Below are 19866 nucleotides of genomic sequence, written 5' to 3' on the forward strand. Positions count from 1 at the left end.
TCATCATTATTACTGTAATCAATTATCATTATCTCTATTATTATCATCCTCATCAACATTATCAACATTATCATTATCATTATTACACCATCATCACCACCACAACCGCCATCACTCATTGAACAGCACGATTGTACTCTTTTCTTTGCCTTAATTAAAAATGTTATCGGTTGTTTTGTCTTACCCAACACATCAATCTAACAAGCTGACAAAAACACACCTACAGATGGAAACCTGATTTGTTATAAAATATTGTTATGAAACGTTTCTAGTTAGGTTGTATTATATTTAATATCACTTCAGAGATGTGCAATTACTTCATAACGGTATACAATAATGTTCAGTAATTAAAGTTATACACAGTACAAAGGCGAAGTACATTCTTTTTGACGAAAACATTGTTAAAGCTTCCATATAAAATATCCTTGATTCCTAAAACACAAGACAACATGCATGCTTTTTTTTCGAGCGCAGCGTTGTGCATTTAAGGAGGAGTTGGGAACAAACTTGGCTGTATGAAACTATCAAGGCCCGCCATATCCTTAAATTGCGCATTATAATATTGTTGAATCAGTATAAATTAAAATTAATGAATACTTAAATGTCTATGTTAATGGTCTGAATTATATTTCACAATATGATGTGAAAGATATTTCATTATTACATTGACAACTATTAATAGCTACAAAGGGACTTCGTCAACGTCACCAGGATTCTTCCTCGTTCATCAGTTCAAAATATATGTAACTCTGGCTGTCAGGAATACGATTCTCTACATACCATCAGTTAATTCTAAACATATATTTATATCGGGACTTGAAAGTGTTGTGTCTTTATGACATTCTTTAGGTATGTGATCTTTATCCTTTGACTATTTACCCCGTGACACTTGTATTCCCCGAGGCACATCAAATGTAGGTGCACTACCATAAGTCTAACATCCATCGTACCTTCTGGTCTTATTATAAATATATGTTTGAAACAAAACAAACAACTCTGAGACCCCATAACAAAAACACAGAAATCTTACTCCTTTGGGATGTATCATGCTTTCAAAGTCATGTCAGAGGCTGTCATTTTGTCAAATTAAATCTGTGATTTCAAAAGTACAACTTTAAGGTAAAACCATTTGCTTGTTGAACACAAGATTTGTGGTAATGAATCCGATATTAGGTTTGGTCATATTCACACACAAAAACAAATCTATATTAAAGAATTAGCATTTTGGTAAAACTCACATGTATGAAGTTTAATAGGCAGCACAGTAAATAAACAAGAACATAAAAAATCCTATCACAAATGACTCGATGATATAATACTTAGATCTCTAGCTTTTCTCTGGTTTCCACTATTGTCATTAAATCAATGTATCGTACAAAGGGAAAACGATTTGTTAGAAAAAGCGAGTTTATTACATAAACCAATATGAGCGGTAACTGTTATGTACGAATATGATTCACTTTATAAAGCGAGCAGCTTTCATTGAATATGTTAATTCAGGTTATAACGATATCCACTGTATTGACATCTATTTAACTGTAAATCGCTCATGAAAAGGTTTAATAGACGCTTGACTATTCAAACATTATATAGTTCTTTTCTTTCTTAAAGAATACAAAAAATAAAGGAAGACATAAAGAGAGAGAATAAAGAAAGAAAGAAAGAAAGAGAGAGAAGGATAGATATATAGAGCGAAAGAAAGGAAGGTGGAGAGAGAGAAAGGTGGAGAGAGAGAAAGGTGGAGAGAGAGAAAGAATGAGATAAATAAGGAGAAACAGAACAAAAGGCACAGCAAGCAGCAGTCTCATAAAGTGAATATTAATAAAGAAAGGTAATTAGAAAACGTGGCTTAGGAGTGAAGAGTTCGAACGGAAATTAGATATAAAATACTAATAGCGTTACTTTATGAGAAAATAATACACAGACAGATATCGCTAGAGAATAGATTACTTTATTTCTTTTTTGATGTTCATATAAAAATAAAGACGAATAATAGCGTACGATATCGCTTAGTTATTGAATGAGAATCCTATGTGGGAAGCACTGTTCAGTAGGTCACACTTCATAGGGTTGTTATCGTCTTGCACCATTCAATCGAATGTTTCTGTGAAGGTGTATATGCATATTATAATAATAATACGTGGTTAGTGATGAAGCCAACACAAACTGCTAACCGGTCTGTAACAGAATCACGGTCGACAGGAAGTTGTTCCTATGAAATAATCCTCGTTCTGACTTTTTCCAAACATAGCAACGAAAAAGAGCAAGATTTTCTTGTTTGAATCCAAAGTAAGGGTTTATATCTTGGCAATTGTTGTTCTCATAGCTTAACGTTGAACCATACAACTTTTATATATCTATATCATTATATATACGGTATTGGTTCTGGTTGGTTAATATGGTATCATGTGATCATCACTCATGATGTGTTGTTCATTCAGTAACGGTATAGTATGTTCATGAACCTATAACGGATGATATGTTTCATCAGCAGCGTATGCTAAGCGTACATGTTACAAACCATTATACCAGGGAATTATGACAATGTGGTGTTGCTAGGCAACATATCAAGATAGCCTTAACAAGTTAACCAATCTACTAGATGTAGTTCTATACTGATGCCCATGCATAAATTCAATAATGGGACTAATTAGTTTAACGTACACACAATTATGTCTGTACTGTGGCATTTATAAATGCAATAGGATTGTTAACAAAGCATTAGAAAATGTTCAAATACAAATGGTGTTGAATATCATCCAATGGGGGCTTTATTGTTTACATGAAGTTAAAAGAAGATAACTTGGTTGAGTTATTAGAATTTGAAATCCAATGAATTAATATTAAACATTTAGTCCTGTATACTGATGAACCCATTTCATCGTTCCTTAAGTCTTAGCTTTTGTCAGAGTTTTAACATGATAAAAGAATTATTCACACACTCAGCTTTCTTGGATTCATAATTAATAATATATAAGTAAATTAAGTCAATAAAGTCAGGCGCTTTATGACGGTATAGAGTGCCAAACATCCGACTTCTAGCTTTCGGGTTTCATGCCCAACCAGAGAATCAGATTCTGAAGACATCATATTCAAAATATGCTTCTGTGGAGTGTCATTGAGTGGAGACCTACATAAGATAAGGTATACCTGTATTAGAAACTTACAAACTGGGGTTTGGTTCAGCTAGTTGCTTGTTCTCCCACATCATGATCCATTGTGGTGCCGTCACTTTCCTCAGTATTCGCAAGTGAGTAGATGCTGTGTTACACGCTACTCCATCGGATGGGGACGTTAAGTGAGAGCCGGTCCCGTGAGGAGGAGTTAATAAACGTCAAAAACGTGTTTGGTTTTCTTTCTCATATAAAAATAATTTATTGACATAAAGAAAATAATAGCGTTACAATCAAAACATAAACAGTTGAATGAAAACTTGGCAGTTAAGCGAGTTACTTTGCGTCACATTTTGACAGGCAAATTAATAACATGATTATTAAAGTAAAGTAACTTTTGAAGACCGTGTGTCATTATAATGTCACAGCCAACCCGAGTCCTGTATTGTGATTCATTTTCATCAAGTAATAAATTGATTACCTTGGTTTACAAAACGACTCACCATCAGATAACCATATCTAGAATTATAGAGTTGACAAAACAAAATGGTGCGATAGGGCTTCCACGTTGTAATGGAGAGTACTTTGTGTACGTGGTGTTACATTTTCTGGTTGCTGTCGACCATATCCCTTTAAATGTATCGTTAACATCTTTACAGGAATGGTCCACGGATACAGAACTAACATTTAGGCAATTATGTTATATACTGTAACTTTACCTTTGGTAATCAAAATACTGAGTCCAAGGTGATCGACCTTTGTTTTCTGCATGAAAATTGGGATCAGAGGTGGCGGGCGATGATGCAGTCTGGGGGGGGGGCGGGGAGGGGGAGGGGAGAACACAACTTCGGAAGGCAGTAAGTGGAACATGTAAATTGGATTCGATTGGGTAAAACACAAATGACAAATAGTGCTTCTCCATTTTAGGTTTTTGCTACCACTGGTGGAGGGGGAGGAGTTATTCCCAAAGTACTCCCTGTTCAACCGCCCCTGATTGAGATGATGACGAACGCTGAAAGATGTATATTCATGATACTAAAATATACTGTGGTTAAAATTGCACAAACAGCCGAACAAGGATTTGAAAGCTAAACGACCAACATCGCGAATGGTTTCCAATGAGATTAATATTATGTTTTTTTTCTCAATTCAATGGCTACAACGTAATATGAGATTATGCTTTCAATAATTTATAATGCATGCATATAACGTGGCTCTGCAATAATGTAAGCACGTGTGTAATTATATGTAAGCACACTATTACCAATTAACGGCAACGGTTATATTTGTTTTGTTTTAAGTTCATAGAGCTGTACGCGTCAAAGAAATCTACAGATAAGTAGTTTTTACCACTGTGTCAATTTTTAACATTCGGAGAACAATCAATCTGTCTCTTTCACTTATTTACCTATCGGAAGGAAAAGTACATAAATGGGCTATCACCAGTATATAAGAACCACATTAACATCAGTTACAAGGCCTGTTTTATTCCACAAGGTTGTTTGATTTTTTTTATAATTTACAACATTCAATAAAAACGTTCGGTCTCTGGCAGCACTGAATCAGATGTACTTGTACTTTTATATACGAGGTGTACACAATGCGAAAGACTTACGATAGTTTTAGGATATCGCTTAATATGAACAAAACCCTTTGACATCTAATTAGTTTTCTACCGCTTTGGATATAAAAGGATCAATTTATTTCCCAAGAAAAGTAAACAAATAAAAGACCACAACAATTGATTCTTAACATTTTGTATTGCTCGACTAGAAGGTACCGACTGAGGTATTATTAAAAGCCAACAAAAATCAGTCGCGTTAGCTCTATAGGCTAGCTGAAAAAAAGCAATGTAAATAACTACCTTGCAGGTCACTCCATTGTTTTAACGGCGGGCTATGTATGCGCCTGATCTGTATATCTTCTAGGTCTCGCACCACAATTAATTGTTCCATTGAATTACACACTAAACTCACTCACTTTCAAGACATGCCAAAGCAAAGATAGAAGTTTTCAACTGGTATATCCTACCCACCACACTATAGTTGAGATCTTGACCTATGATGGCATTTTCAAACTTTTATATCATGACCCTTACGATTTTGAGCTAGAAGAGGAGCAACTTGAGCATACTGAACCCCGACCCTTCCATTTGCTCGCTCGGATTAATATCAACATTTAACCAGAGGAGTCTGGGAGGGGCGGGGGGGGGGCGGAGGGTAGAGCACAAGTGGAACATGTGAGTTGGATTCGATTGTGTAAAACACAAAATCACCTCAACACGCCACGCCACGATAGAAGGAAACCTCTGCAGTGCATTCTGTTTTACCAGCTTCCTTTTAACTTTTCACACAAATGACTAATAGTACTTCTCCATTTTAGGTTTTTGCTACCACTGGTGGAGGGGAAGGAGTTATTCCCAAAGTACCTCCTGCTCCACCGCCCCTGATTGGGATGATGACGAACGCTTAAAGATATATACTCAGGATACCAAAATGTACTGTGGTTTAACTTGCACAAACAGCCGAACAAGGATTTGAAAGCTAAACGACCAACATCGCGAATGGTTTCCAATGAGATTAATATGATGTGTTTTTTTTTTCAAATCAATGGCTACAACGGAATATGAGATTATATTTTCAATATTTTACATGTATGCGCATATAACGTGGCTCTGCAATAAATGTAAGCACGTGTGTTATTATATATAAGCACACTATTCCCAATTAACGGCAACGGTCATATTTGTTTTGGTTTTAGTTCATAGAGCTACGCGTCAAAGAAATCTACAGATAAGTAGTTTGTTTTACCATTGTGTCAATTTTGAACTTTCGGAGAACAATCAATCTGTCTCTTTCACTTATTTACCTATTGGAAGAAGAAGTACATAAATGAGCTATCACTAGTTTATAAGAACCACATAAACATCAGTTACAAGGCCTGTTTTATTCCATAAGGTTGTTTGAATTGTTTATAATTTACAACATTTAATAAGAACGTTCGGTCTCTGGCAGCACTGAATCAGAAGTACTTGTACTTTAATATACGAGGTGTACACAGTGCGAAGACTTACGATAGTTTTATGATATCGCTTAATATATGAATAAAACCCGTTGACATGTAATTAGCTTTCTACCGCTTTGGATATAAAAGGATCAATTTATTTCCCAAGAAAAGCAAACAAATGAGAAACGAAAACAATTGATTCTTAACATTTGGAATTGCCCGACTATAGAAGGTACCGACTGAGGTATTACTAAAAGCCAACAAAAATCAGTCGCGTTAGCTATAGGCTAGGTGAAGAAAGCAATGTAAATAACCACCTTGCAGGTCACTCTATTGTTTTAACGGCGGGCTATGTATTAGTTGTCCTTATGCGCCTGATCTGTATACCATTTAGGCCTCGCACCACAATTGCTCCATTGACTTACACACTAAACTCATCACTTCTAAGACCTGCCAGAGCATAGATAGATGTTTTCAACTGGTATATCCTACCCACCACATGATAGCTGAGATCTTAGCCTATTATGGCACTTTCGAACTTTTATATCATGACCGTTTAGATTTTGAGCTATAAGAGGAGCAAGTTAAGCATACCGAACCCCCACCCTTCCATTTGCTCGCTCGAAGTAATATCAACATTAAACCAAAGATTTTCTAAAATGAATATATCACCCTTCGATCCTCCCTTTATTCACACCATCTGTATTTAAATTATGCTCTTTCATATAAAGGCAGAACAAACAAAGGCAGTAACTGATAACATGCTTAAACAAGCTTCACCTTAGGTACTTTTACCTCTTTCCTCTGACATTTCGAGCGCATGAACACTAAACTGTAATTGTGGTGCGGTACCTTTACAGATTTCTGAAGTACAGTGCACGATTGCGTGAAAGCGCCCATAAGGATGCAAACACGCCGGACGAACTTGCATAAAGACTCGATGGATGATCCTTCAGGCGCGGCGGAACGGAAATTTTTTTGGGGGGGGGGGCTAATGTGTTGAGACTATGTAAGCGGAGCGCCACCATCGGTTGGCGCGGAGCGTACAAGACAATTTTGGGTTTTTTCAAACCCCCAGATGGCCGGAAACGGCACTTCCCGATTGTTTTATGCTGCGAATACCTAGCCCTAAAATATGGGTCTCAAGCCTGCAATTTCTCAGATTGCACGTAAAAGTCTGTAAAAACATTGTAATTTGTATATTCGATGGTGTTTTAAGAGAGTAGCTATTACTCGTAGTGTACTCGCAAAGACATTTTTGAGTGTAGTAAGAGCAGTGGCGGAGCTAGGGGTGTTGGTCAGGGGGGCAAGAATGGTCTGTAGGGGCGCTTTCGACACTATCTAAGCGGAGCGCCACCACAGGTTGGCGCGGAGCGTACAGAAAATTTTTGAGTAAAGTTACTCCCTAGAGTGCAGGAAATGACCCTTTCCGGGCCTTGCTAATTTGCAGATAAACGGAGAATAAATAGGTGTCGTCGCCATTTTGTCGGAAAATTACACCAACAGAATATGACAAATGTCAATAGGTATATGAGAGCACTGGCGGATCCAAGGGGGGCCAAGGGGGGCCATGGCCCCCCAAAGGTGAGCCAAAAAGTGTTTCCGAACATCCGCTAAATCATATGATTGGAAATTTAAAAAATCGAGAGGAATAGCAGTGGTAGACTAGTCTAAACCTTTTCGTTTTCTGGTTTAAAATTAAATGCAGAGCTCCCAACTGACCCGCAATTCGCGGGAATTAGACCCGCATTCTAACACCCAAACCCGCTGACCCGCACAAGCGTCCGAAAAAACCGCATTGTAATTGTCAAGTATACATAAAAAATTTGCATCAAATTTTGACTTAGCAACCATCATTTCTTTAGCATTTAGCATAATAGAGTATAAATCCTCCTTTACAGCATCATTTGAACCTCAAATTAGCCTATATTTCTTTTCATTGGGGCGAGCAGCGAACATTTTCATGCCACGGGAAAAAATGAATTATCACCTACTATTCAATTTATTGATGTTACACACAAAAAAATGCATATTTCTCAGAAAATTTTGGGTGACAAAAGCCTTTCTAAGTGCCTCCATTTTACATGTAGGCATCACCAGGATTCCAAAAAAAAATCAAAAGGGGAGGGGGACACCCCCTCCCCTTATATCCCTCCCCCAGGACGGCGATTCGTGGCATGGACCAGCATTTGCCTTCTCAAGAGTTGGGAGCTATGTAAATGTATGAGCATGAGGATTTACAGTTTAACACCATTTTGCAGTTACAGGCTGGTTGTAAGAAATTTATAACCTATGAGAAATAAAATTTCTTGAGAAAGATGATCCCAACTTTGTTTTATAAATATTTTAGAAAATTACACCTGGGAAACATTTTTTTTAGAAGTAAATTAACATCACCATTGTACACTTTTGTCGCACCAAATTGCATCTGAGTGCATTCAGCAATAGAAAATTTTCCAAAGGGGAGGGGGCACCCTTAAACCCCTCCCCCATATCACTCTAATGCCACTTTGGCCCCTCCCAAACAAAGGCCCTGGATCCGCCAGTGTATGAGAGCGCAATAAAATAGTCAATAATCGCGAATAAGTTAAAAGTAGTGAAAAGCTGAAAAGGGCGCCAGCAGTCCATTTGAGTCCGTCAGGAGGGGGGGGGGATCCGCCCCCTGACTGTATATATGGACGCTCCGCCACTAAGTAAGGGGATGTTGGAGAACTGGCTGAAATGAGGCAAGTCATTGGCCTAAGAAGAAGTTGTGTTACGCTTACCGGTACTCACACTCACTGCTTCCACTTTTCACGGGGCGTGAAGACGCGGTTGGGGTGACAATGTGGTCTATAGCCAGGGGGCGGGCCAAGGGACCCCAGCAATTACTAAAATTATTACACCTATATAGTATACGTGTGCATCGGACAGATCGACAAGTATGCATTAAAAAATGGGCAGATGCACGTTTCGGAGCCTTGGTAAATATTGGGGGGGGGGGGCTTATCATGCATTTGCCCACTCAAATTTTTCATTGGGGGGGGCTCAGCCCCCCCCCCCCCCCCCCAAGCCCCCCCCCCCCCGGTTCCGCCGCCACTGTGATCCATAGTTCAACGTTCCTATGATGCAGTTTTGCAGAGCGGAACAGGATATTTAGGTACCGCACCACAATTAACTGCTCCCATTGACTTACACACTAACCTCGCTACTTTCCAAGGCCAATAGAGCATAGATAGAAGTTATCCACTGACATGCCTTACCCACCATATGATAGCTAATGGCTTGGACTATCATAAAACGTTCAACATTTGCCAACATGACCGTTTAGATTTTGAGCTAGAAGAGCTCAAAGTTGATAATAGTGATCCCCTTCCCATCTGCCAGCTGTCGCTGCGGAATCTTCTTGTTTCACCCAAGATTTTCTAAGATACCTTAAATCGCCTTCAATCCCTCAGATTTTTAGACCATCAGTATTTGTTTTTATCCTCTTCAACATCCAAGCATCAAAAAGAGTGGTGATGACTCAAAAAATGCAAAAACAATCAAAACAGTAGGTCACTTTATGGCTATTTTCCCACAATGGTTAACCTCACAGGCGGACGTGCACTACTTTAATTGTGGTGCGATACCTTTTAAAAAGCACATGGTTATTGTGCTTATTTACCTGAAACTACGAAAATATCTTACAAAGATTTTTTATTACGAACGGTTAATGCTCCCAAAAATGATTTAAATTGTAGTAGGGCGATTTTGTACTTATTTGTTCCTAATGGATACAAAAGGACATTTTTATTACGAAAATGTAATCATCATTTTACTTATGCGCCTATTAACGCTTAAAATTCAGATGAATTTCGCTTATAGTTCGAATAAAAGTCAAAATTGACCTTTAAAATCCCGTATAAGCATCCTGACAAAAATTTGGGAAATATCATCTTTAATATTGCAATGCTATAGAATTATCAGTTTGTTTATTTTTTTGCCAAAATAGAGACTTTTCCTATTCTTTTCAAAAATTACGTAAATATAGAAGGGCGCTCTTCTAATATATACCATGCATTATGTTGTTCTTGTTTGTTCCAAATTGATACAAAAGGATATTTTTGGTTTCGATGATAATCGTAACCTATGTAGGCGGAGAGTGTGTATGTGTGTGTGTGTGTATGTATTTAAATTCCTCTTGTAAGCAGGAACTCGCGAATAAGCCTCATTGGCTTATCAAAGCCGGAAGCTGACGGAAGTCAGTCTCTTACATTCAGATTTAACGTCCATGATTATGAATTGTCAACAACTCTGTGACTGGACGACATACATTGATCTTGGAGTGACTCGAACCGGGGACCTTATGATTGGAACGCACCGGCGTTAACCACTGAGTTCGAACGCAACAAAGATGTACGAATGTGAGAAATTTATTTTTTTGACTTTTCCCTCTTTTTCCCGTCAAGTCTTTAAGTATCAGTCTTGGATTTAGTTTTCTAGCTGATGTGTTAGTTAGCGCGACGGTGTAAGCGAAATACCTTGCACTGCTAATCGAGTAAACCGTGGCTAGGGTTCGAGGCAGGCTGGAGGCGATAATACCTCCGGCTGTAGGTATGGTGCTTTTGTGGCCTAGTGTCCCGGGCAATGTCTCCCTTGTTGCCGTAAACGAATCCGGGAGGATGTGAGGAGGGTCGGTCGGTCAGAGGTCGACCAGAAGCGTACTAGGTGGCGTGCGTGAATCCTGGCCTTTGGCCAGAGGGTCGAAACACATGTATGCAGCCCATGTCCACTGAATACGTGGGTCAAGGAGGCGCTATTCTCCTAAAAAAGTATCTACGCAAGCTGACAATTGCCATCACAAATTTAATATATTTACGAAACTATTTCTTAAGCAGCGCCATCCCTTCTATTTCAAACACAATGAAAGTAACCCTTTTTGAAATTCTGATTGTTAATATTTATTATTAGTGCAACTTGGTCACATAACGTAATTTTGACAACTTCCCGTAAATTATTATTCGCAAAACTGATAGAAAAGTGCCGTTTCGTTTATTTTTTCGTGGTTGAAAGGTCTCTGTTTAGCTTATCATGTAACAGTACGCGTATGTTATTGCGTAATAGTGTATATCGATGTTCTGTATAAACACATAATATATTGCATATATATCTATTCATAAATGTTATAAATGACGATAAGTTGGACAAGGTATAGATATCTTGCTAAGTTACTCAGATCAACAGGCAACATATATGGCCTTTACATGAGGGAAGGGGGAGTCAATAAAAGCCAACGTCGTAATCACGTGCTGGGAATGTTTATTCGTTAATTGTAAACAATGAAGAATTGACGTACACAGTATATATTTCAAAGGAGGGGCGGAGCAGGCAAAACTTAATCTCCTCTGCCACGATTGATTCAGAACGTTTATGGAAGGGTGTCCTGTGCTTGGGGAAAGTGGTATAAGTTTACTGGGAATGAATGTAAACTTTCCGGCAATTGAAAGTTTTAGTAAGAAAAGATACAACCTGAGCAAGAAAACTGAACAACTTAATTGACCACTAAATCCCAGTGTTCTTACACGGAGACTGGAGACACGTGATCATGACACTGTTACGCCAAGTTAATCAATACCATTCTAATTCGAGAGAGAATAAATAGCCCAAAGGTCGCAGAAATTTGGTTTAGACATTTAACATGTTGATCTTAATCAATAGGCTGAAAAACTGTGAAGTGGTAAATGAGGTTTTACCAACATTCCACCATCTGGTTAAATAAAGACTTCATTTAAATGATTTAAACTTCCTACATTCTTACAAACAACTTAATACGACATGAATTTACGGAGTACGTTTTTTGTTGTTGTCTACAATTAAAAGGTTCAATGATTTTAATTGAATTCCATCCATGCATGTTTTGAGAGAGTATAGAAAAAGTGCGGCTTGTATTTTAGTTATGTTTAACGAAGGCTATTTCTAATAACCATTGAAGAGTTACCACTATACGGTAGCATTATAGTTACTCTGTGGCAACCACCTGTATAGGCTTCCAAACTTTGATATTATATATTTTGATTAAGCGACGTTGTTAATATAGGTTACATCTTTAACGAAGTTATTGTCACCAACGTAGCTCGCTTCTTGTAGGATTTTAGACTCCACTGCAGCCGTTTAGAAATCAGAGATAAACGTCTGGATGCCTCATTTGAAATATGACAATTTATTTGTATAAACAACTATTCCTTCTGTGTTTCTAACCTTCAAGGATTTTTGACTCAATGCTAGTTGTTGAGAAGTCAGAGATGAACGTCAGGGCGTACTATTTGAAATCTATAACAAATTCATGAGACCTTTTGGTTTTATATACTTTTGAGTCAAAATTGAAAACTTTTAAATCTCTCTAATATTACAAATTTGGGATACAGCGATGTTTAACATACATCCCTGATAAAGTTGTTGTCATATTTTAGGTCCCGTCTTGAAAGAAAAATCAATTATTAGTATAAACGAATATTCTTTCCATTAGAAGGTTTTTAGACTGTACGGTAGTCGTTGGAACTGCAGATATGAACGTCAGGAGGTACTATTTGAAACATATAACACATTCACGAGATCCTTCTTTAAAGAAGCAAACATTATATAAACAAAGGTCTTATACTATTTTTATCACTTTGAAAGAGTATTGAAACCAGGTCTCAACTGCAGAATGTCATATTTGAAATGTTGGACGAATTTATACAACTTCATATTTGTGACTCAAATGAACATTTTTCTAAGACTATATATATATATATATATATATATTATTTATAGATGGTGATGGTGATGGTGATGGTGATGATGATGATGGTGATAATGGTGATGGTGATGATGATGACTCAACTTCGACCTAGCCCTAGCCTAAGTAATGCTACTATGCCTCAGCTCCGAAAGTCTGATCGCCTAGGCCTATATGTTTTTAGTCCGAGCCTAAGGTTAGACTGTAACATAATATAACTTTAATCGTGAGGGGTTGTTTTGAAGGAGAAAATATGCATAATGCTCATAGCCCACTGATACCTCACTGCTTGTCGGCATACGCACTCGTTATAGCAAAATCACTGCATGTTATCAACACACTTGGTTTGGCAAACTCATTGTTTGTGACAAATTCACTCGTTGTGACAAACGCCATAATCTCTTGGCTTCCGAAGAAAACACATCCTTATTTTCCAACTTAGTTTGAACTTCAACAAAACGAAGATTAAAGGAGAAATAAACTCTGGGTTTTTGCAGTGTACATGCGGTACGGGATAATTTTCTAATTTAATTGGTGAAATAACTAAGCAAAATAAACATTTGAACAACGGCCATTTTGCTAATTTGAGAATTGAGGGCGCTTCAAAAGTGACGTAGGTGAACCACTTCGTAACTTCAAAACAATGAAGCTTTGCATACGAGTTATAGTCTATTCACACTATGTTCGAGCTTCTCGCTTAACTTATTTCGCCGGTTAAAATGCCTGAATGCCAAGCCTTTGGTTGTGTTAACCGAAGAGGGGAAGAGGGAGCAGGAAAAGGAAAAAGATATTTCGTTATTCCAGATGGAATAAAAGAGGGAAATCCGGAATCCGGAAAAGAGAAGAGGGAACTTTCACTGAGGTGTACAGTACCTGTTCGTCATGTTCTCAGCAGCCGTAGGATCCGTCTTCTTGTACATCAAGAAATTTACAAAACAGAGTTCTAAATTAACTGGCTGCAAACATATCTGGGAGAATGCAGGTCTGTTGGTCAGACATTCTCCTGCGTTCAACAAAGCTTTTTTTTTCCGCGAACAATCCATGACAGCAAACAGAGTGCACACAGACACCATTCTTCACAGTGGCTCGCGGAACTGGTACTCGTACCAGCAACGGAATTCGAGCCAACATCACTAACAGTCGCGGACTGTGATTCTTTGCACAACACCTCCTCTCGATGTCTCAGTTCTTTCTCTGAATATTCTGGTTCGAAAAGGTACGATTCCAATCCAAAGGCTTCCATTTTCTTTTTCAAGATATTTGATCGACAGTAAATGATTTAACTTTTGGAGTGCAATGATGGAGGTAAGTATCGCTATCGCTAGGACTGAGTATGCGGTGAAAGCAATCTCAAACACGGTAAAATCAAATCGTTGAAAAGATCCCAAAATTTATATTTCCACTGATACAATTTACAATTATAAATTTTACACACTTTATAAGCATTTTTACAGATCAATAAAAACAAAAGATATCTTTGATCGATATTTTATTCATTACTATTGTTGAAAGTTCAATTCTAATTATTTAAGGGATTTTCAACTATTTTTTCTTGAAATACGCCAAGTCGCTAGCTTTCGTCACGGTACCTCCGGGAACTGGCTCAATTCAAACAAAATGGCGCGACACATGAACTACATTCAAATCGTTTTTATGCTTTTTTATTGCTTTTACTGGAAAGACCATCTGTCAAAACGAAAGAATAGATGCAAAAAATTCTAGGTTTATTTCTCCTTTAAGATGTGCCAAGTTGTGTATTTGCAGCCATGAAAAGTGACATTCATTACACGAATTGTATATAAATATTGTTACATGCATCCTTGCAATTAAACAGAATTTCAAGAAATCTTGAAATAAGAATTCCATTTCTACCTAAGTTTATTCGTATGTTTGTTTGAGTGACGTAAGTAGGTGTTAATCTGCGGTCATCGTAGATTTGAGGTTCAAGTAGAAACAGTTTTATCGTTTTCGTAGTCATTCAGAACATTAGCTAATATAATTTTAACCCAACAAAGGCACACAAGGAATTGCATGTAAACATGCTACATGTGTACTATGTCTTTAACTAGAGGGCGTGAACGTCGCAGAGTTGCCTTGAAAAGTTGACGATAAAATTGACGACAGTTAATTTGGTCGGTGACAGCGACGTGAGCAGGCTGATGTGTTGTTTCACTGGCTAGTTTGGATAAAATCAGATTTTCCATTAAAATCTAGAAAGGAAATTATTATTGGTAAGAGTTCTGTGAAATTTCATGTTTTTAATTGGCTGAGAAAGATGAAATCACTTATTTACTGAAGTTTTTAAAGGTAAGAAAAACAGAAAGACCGACAGAGAGAACAAGAAGTACCTCAATTGCACACTGACAGCCACACACAAAATAACAAATAATATACCGGAGGAAATGAAGTGAACGGCGAGGAGAATGATATAGTAATGAGGGGATTATATTTTAGTCGATATTTTATTATTCTATATCTACTGTGACTGTGTGAGGTATTATACATCAGATTAAAGTTTTACATTTTGTTTCCTCTCTGCGGTTTACGTGCCATCCTTTTGGAACCACAAGCGTACGTTCTTGAGAATTTGACGAAAATGCGTCCGGAAAAACTTGCGCTCGTCCTTTTAACAGTGATAGTCATGGTGGAAGGTAAGCGTAATTTTTCTGTTGTGGTTGGTACGTTTAAGTTTAAGAAGCTTTTGTGTATATATATATATATATATATATATATATATATATATATATATATATATATATATACCTCTACTTTACATTTACACATTTCGTGTTTTTTATACTATGCATTCAATTAATACCTCTAATTTAAATTTAGATTTAAGTAAATAAATTACAGTTTTACTCGAACTTTTACATGTGGCAGGTGTTAAAACATCAAACATTGGATACCCATGTAGTCCTCCTAGTATACCATCGAAAGTTCAAACAGACAGCAACACAGATGTGTCTCCCTCTATTACAGAGGATGCTGAAACCACACCCAGTAAGTATAGATTTCTGCTTCACTTTGTAGCCAATTAAGAATTATAGTTGCAAAAGCAGCTAATAGCATAAAAGGATAAAGTGAAAACTTGTAAGATAGAGAATAATGCGGGGGGGGGGGGGGGGGGAGGTTTAATGCAGCATTCTAGCAGTATTCTACAACAGAATTAACAAGGAAATCTATGATCCCCTTTCTGACGTCGAATGACATTTGGTTTTCTCACTACGATAATAAGATGTTTACATTAGCAAAGGTAACACATTCGACAGTACAACAGATCATAACAGACATATAAATAACTTAATATGATGATCGATATGACGGTAACAATGATGATTTGTTAAGATGTTCATATATTATTTTATTTTGCTAAAAATGAATATTTACAATCAAGGTTGCAATTGTTTAGTTTGTTATTATGCATGCAGTTTTTGTTCAAATAACACCTCACGATTTAACAGCTAAATATTTTTTCGCTCTTTCATATTTAAAGGACTGACGCCAATGATGATTCGGAACAATGTTCTTATTTTATTTTGTGAAATTTGAATATTTATCTTCAAGGTTGCAACTCTTTAATTGTTGCTGGAAAGAACTATTCTATGGCAAAGAATGCCTGTGGAGAAATTGGAGGGAAAATGTTCGGTTATGAGCATGTGCAGTCCAATAAAACAGCAGAGGTAAGCACGGATGATTAATGTGGCGATACATTAAAACCCAAAATCCTGTCTCTGTTGTTGTTGTTTTAATTATCATTATGACTGGCCTAACTAGGTGTGCTTACATGGGATTGGTAAAAGAGAGGAAGAAGGGATTGGAGCCAATGAACCTACACAGAGTGTCTTGGAATCTTCTGTAAAGTTCAAATATATGTAGAAATTCATTATAAATAAAAGTTATTCATACAACTAGTATCTCCACCTCTTATAGTTTGCCCCTTCCAAACTTTTAAACACCTACTGGTATAATGGAAAGGCCAATTTATTGGCTTGTATATAAACAACTTAATATGTCAGCGTTTTCAAAGACATTATTAGCTCTTAGGGTCTCAATTTAACATGTATTATATCTACCATATATATATTTTATATTACTCTTAGTCTAAGATACACATCTGTTTCTCGTCAGTGTAATATCAGTAACTTGTGATTGTAGTTTAACCGATATTTTATTCTTTCATCCAGGAGACATTCAGGGATCTGATGAGTTCACATGCAGAATCTTTTTCCTGTCGTTTTGTGTGGGTTGATATTATTCGAAAAGATGATAATCAATTCAAATGGAGTGACGGTCCCGACTTTGTCGATAGTGATAGGTATGTATTAGGCTAGCCTAAGTCTCAATCCGTTTTTGTGTTCCATACCAAAGACTGCTCAGCCTAAATCCCATTGTTCAATATTAATATGTATAGTCTAAGTAGGTATGGCCTACAGCGATATTATTACCACCAGGTACATGTATTTACAAAGGCACCATCATTTTTGCACGTACCATGTTTTGAACAGCTACAGCGGACAAAATATATCAGGCTAGTTCGTTGATTTTCAATTTAACATGAAAGAATTGTCCTGCTAGAAATGTATTTTATGAACAACATATTTGAACTAATCTGATGAAGTTTATGGAACGCCAAACGGACAACACCGAGGACGACATAAGGAACGCTAATAGGTTACAGGATGCATAACAAATAATTAAAATTATACACTATAATAAAAATGTAAAAGCTAATTTTTATTGTTTTGGCCGAGAAGAAGATCATTTCCTATTGTCCGGTAGCAGCAGTGTGTTGATTTTACTGCCGAAAATAAAGTGGATCTGTAACGACGTGTATAACGATTGTAGTAATTTAACTGCAAACCATCTTCATCATCTCCATCTTTCATCAATTTGAAAGGAGTATTTTAGTTGAACAGTTGTTGCTTTTGTTATTTCTGCAGTTGGTGGGGTAATAATGAACCTAATGACCATGCAGACTCGCAGTGGTGTGTGGCAAGTTATCGAGATGGCAACTGGAAGCTTCATGACATACACTGTACCAGAAGCGTTCAACTTTGTACTATGTGCATGGATGCATGGTGCAACTCCGGCTAATCTAATTATACTGATAAATTTAAAAATTACATTGGATTATTTAAAATATTCCCTTTCTGCGATAAATGAAGATATTTTCATTTGTACGTTTCTATACACAGTTTTATTGGTATATAAAGTGGTCAATTGATGTCATTAAATTAACATGTTATGATCAAATAACAATCATTTCATGTTTAAGTTAGTTTCCTCCCTCTTTTTTTGGGTTTGGACGTAGACCTATTGAAAAAGCTGCTATTTATCCATGTTCTATTTCTGTGCTCTCTTATACTCTTGAAACACAATCTCATTTGCGAATATCTTGACAAACGGAAGAAATAAATATGACTCACAAAGTTACAGTTGTAGCTTGTTACAATGGGGAGGGGGGGGGGGTGGGGAGGGACAATACTTATCGAGAAGATCCTGCAGGATGGCGGGTATATAAAGCAGATTAATATGAGTAAAACTCAAAAAGGTGTAAAGTAGATAAGCACATTATTCAGAATGGAAACATAAAAAAGCAACCTAAAACCAGCCAGGGAAATGGATTTGACTACACTAACTGTCCCAGCCCTGGCAAACCAGCGAATCAGGAGTAACTAACCACGAAAGTAGAGCACTCACTGGAAGTAAACTTTACTAGTCTCTAGCTAACGGGTTCAAAGAGTGAGTTCCCCTCCCTCTGCCAGACCCCACGTCCTCACAGTTTATGCAGCCTAACTTATCAAGAGAGGCTTTTAGCCCAAATTTCTTGGTAGGAGGTCCGTTATGAGGGGAACGAGGAGAAATGTGTCTTTTACATCCAGTTTTGGAAATAATTATGTCATCATGAAGTGTGGGGGTGGGGGGGGGGGTGGGATTGGCTGCTTCAAGAAACTTCTTAGTAGATATGATTTGTAAACTCCCTATGAGGTATGGATGAGGTATTGCTAGGAGCTAGGAGGGTATGGCATATGCCATGCAATACAGTGATGTACATAAACCTTGTAAAAGGGTTAAATAAAGCCTTTGCTCTAAATTGTATTGGGTTCTATTTATACTTAATAGTCTTTGTTTTCCTACATACGAATATTGCTGTTATGACTTAACTATAATCACTAATTTCTAAATTTTAATTGAGTGTACCTAAAGATGGTTAGAGAAGGAAGTAGTGAGCGTTTTAGGAAACACCTTGCTGTGTGTAATAACAACATGAATGGTAAACGAGAAGTTTTCATGACCATGTTATTAATATATGTATATCAGAGATTATATATTGGATTACAACTTGGTCTATGAGATCTACTCTGATCATGCCCTTTGGCTCTACACAGATATGTCATGTGGGTGAAAACTGTTAATAGTCGTTACTTTAATACTGTTAATAGTCTATACTACCACGTTGGGTAAAGAATTCACCCAGCATTCGTGTAAGCGCAGTATAACAGCAAAGGTTTGGCTTTTTATTCTGTTTTGCACGTGTAAAGTCTTTGAGTTTTATATCATGTGCAATGCGTGTCCTTTCAGTTTTTATTTTCATCGTTAAAGAAACACAGAATGCAGTTTAGATAGAAGACGGTTTCGCTCAATAAACGGAATGTAAGTTATCAGACTTACTAACTCCATTGGAGCCTTTTCTTTCTCGTCTATTTATCGACTCTTTTTTGCGTTAAACACCCTAGTAATTATATTCATGGAATCCCCTTAAAAGATACTTAAGACATGTAATTATTTCTCAAACGTTTTCTAGTTATAGGTCAAAGTGGAGTACTTTATCGGGTATATAACTTCAGTCAAAGTGAAAATAACTTACGTCTAATATTCTTCCGAGCTATAATAGCATTTTTGAACGCTAAAGAATATGCAAAGTATGAGTGACAGTTAAGAAAATTGGTGATCGCAGTTTCCAAGACACACCTCTGTGCTTATGGAATTCACTTTCGGTACATT

The 19866-nt window shown here is 37.1% G+C and overlaps 1 protein-coding gene across 3 annotated transcripts in view; it reads left to right on the forward strand.

Annotated features, from left to right (window-relative positions):
• Positions 1-19535, forward strand: part of LOC139981194 (uncharacterized) — a 32260-nt gene extending 12725 nt beyond the window's left edge. For all 3 annotated transcript variants that reach the window (XM_071993401.1, XM_071993400.1, XM_071993402.1), the window contains 3 exons: positions 16426-16541; positions 17046-17176; positions 17802-19535. In XM_071993401.1, coding sequence (XP_071849502.1) covers positions 16426-16541; positions 17046-17176; positions 17802-17955 — 401 coding nt within the window. In that variant the 3' untranslated portion in view covers positions 17956-19535. The remainder of the gene's footprint in view (positions 1-16425; positions 16542-17045; positions 17177-17801) is intronic.
• Positions 19536-19866: the final 331 nt, after the last annotated feature.

The sequence above is a fragment of the Apostichopus japonicus genome, chromosome 15 (assembly GCF_037975245.1).
Source record: "Apostichopus japonicus isolate 1M-3 chromosome 15, ASM3797524v1, whole genome shotgun sequence".
Lineage (NCBI taxonomy): Eukaryota > Metazoa > Echinodermata > Holothuroidea > Aspidochirotida > Stichopodidae > Apostichopus > Apostichopus japonicus.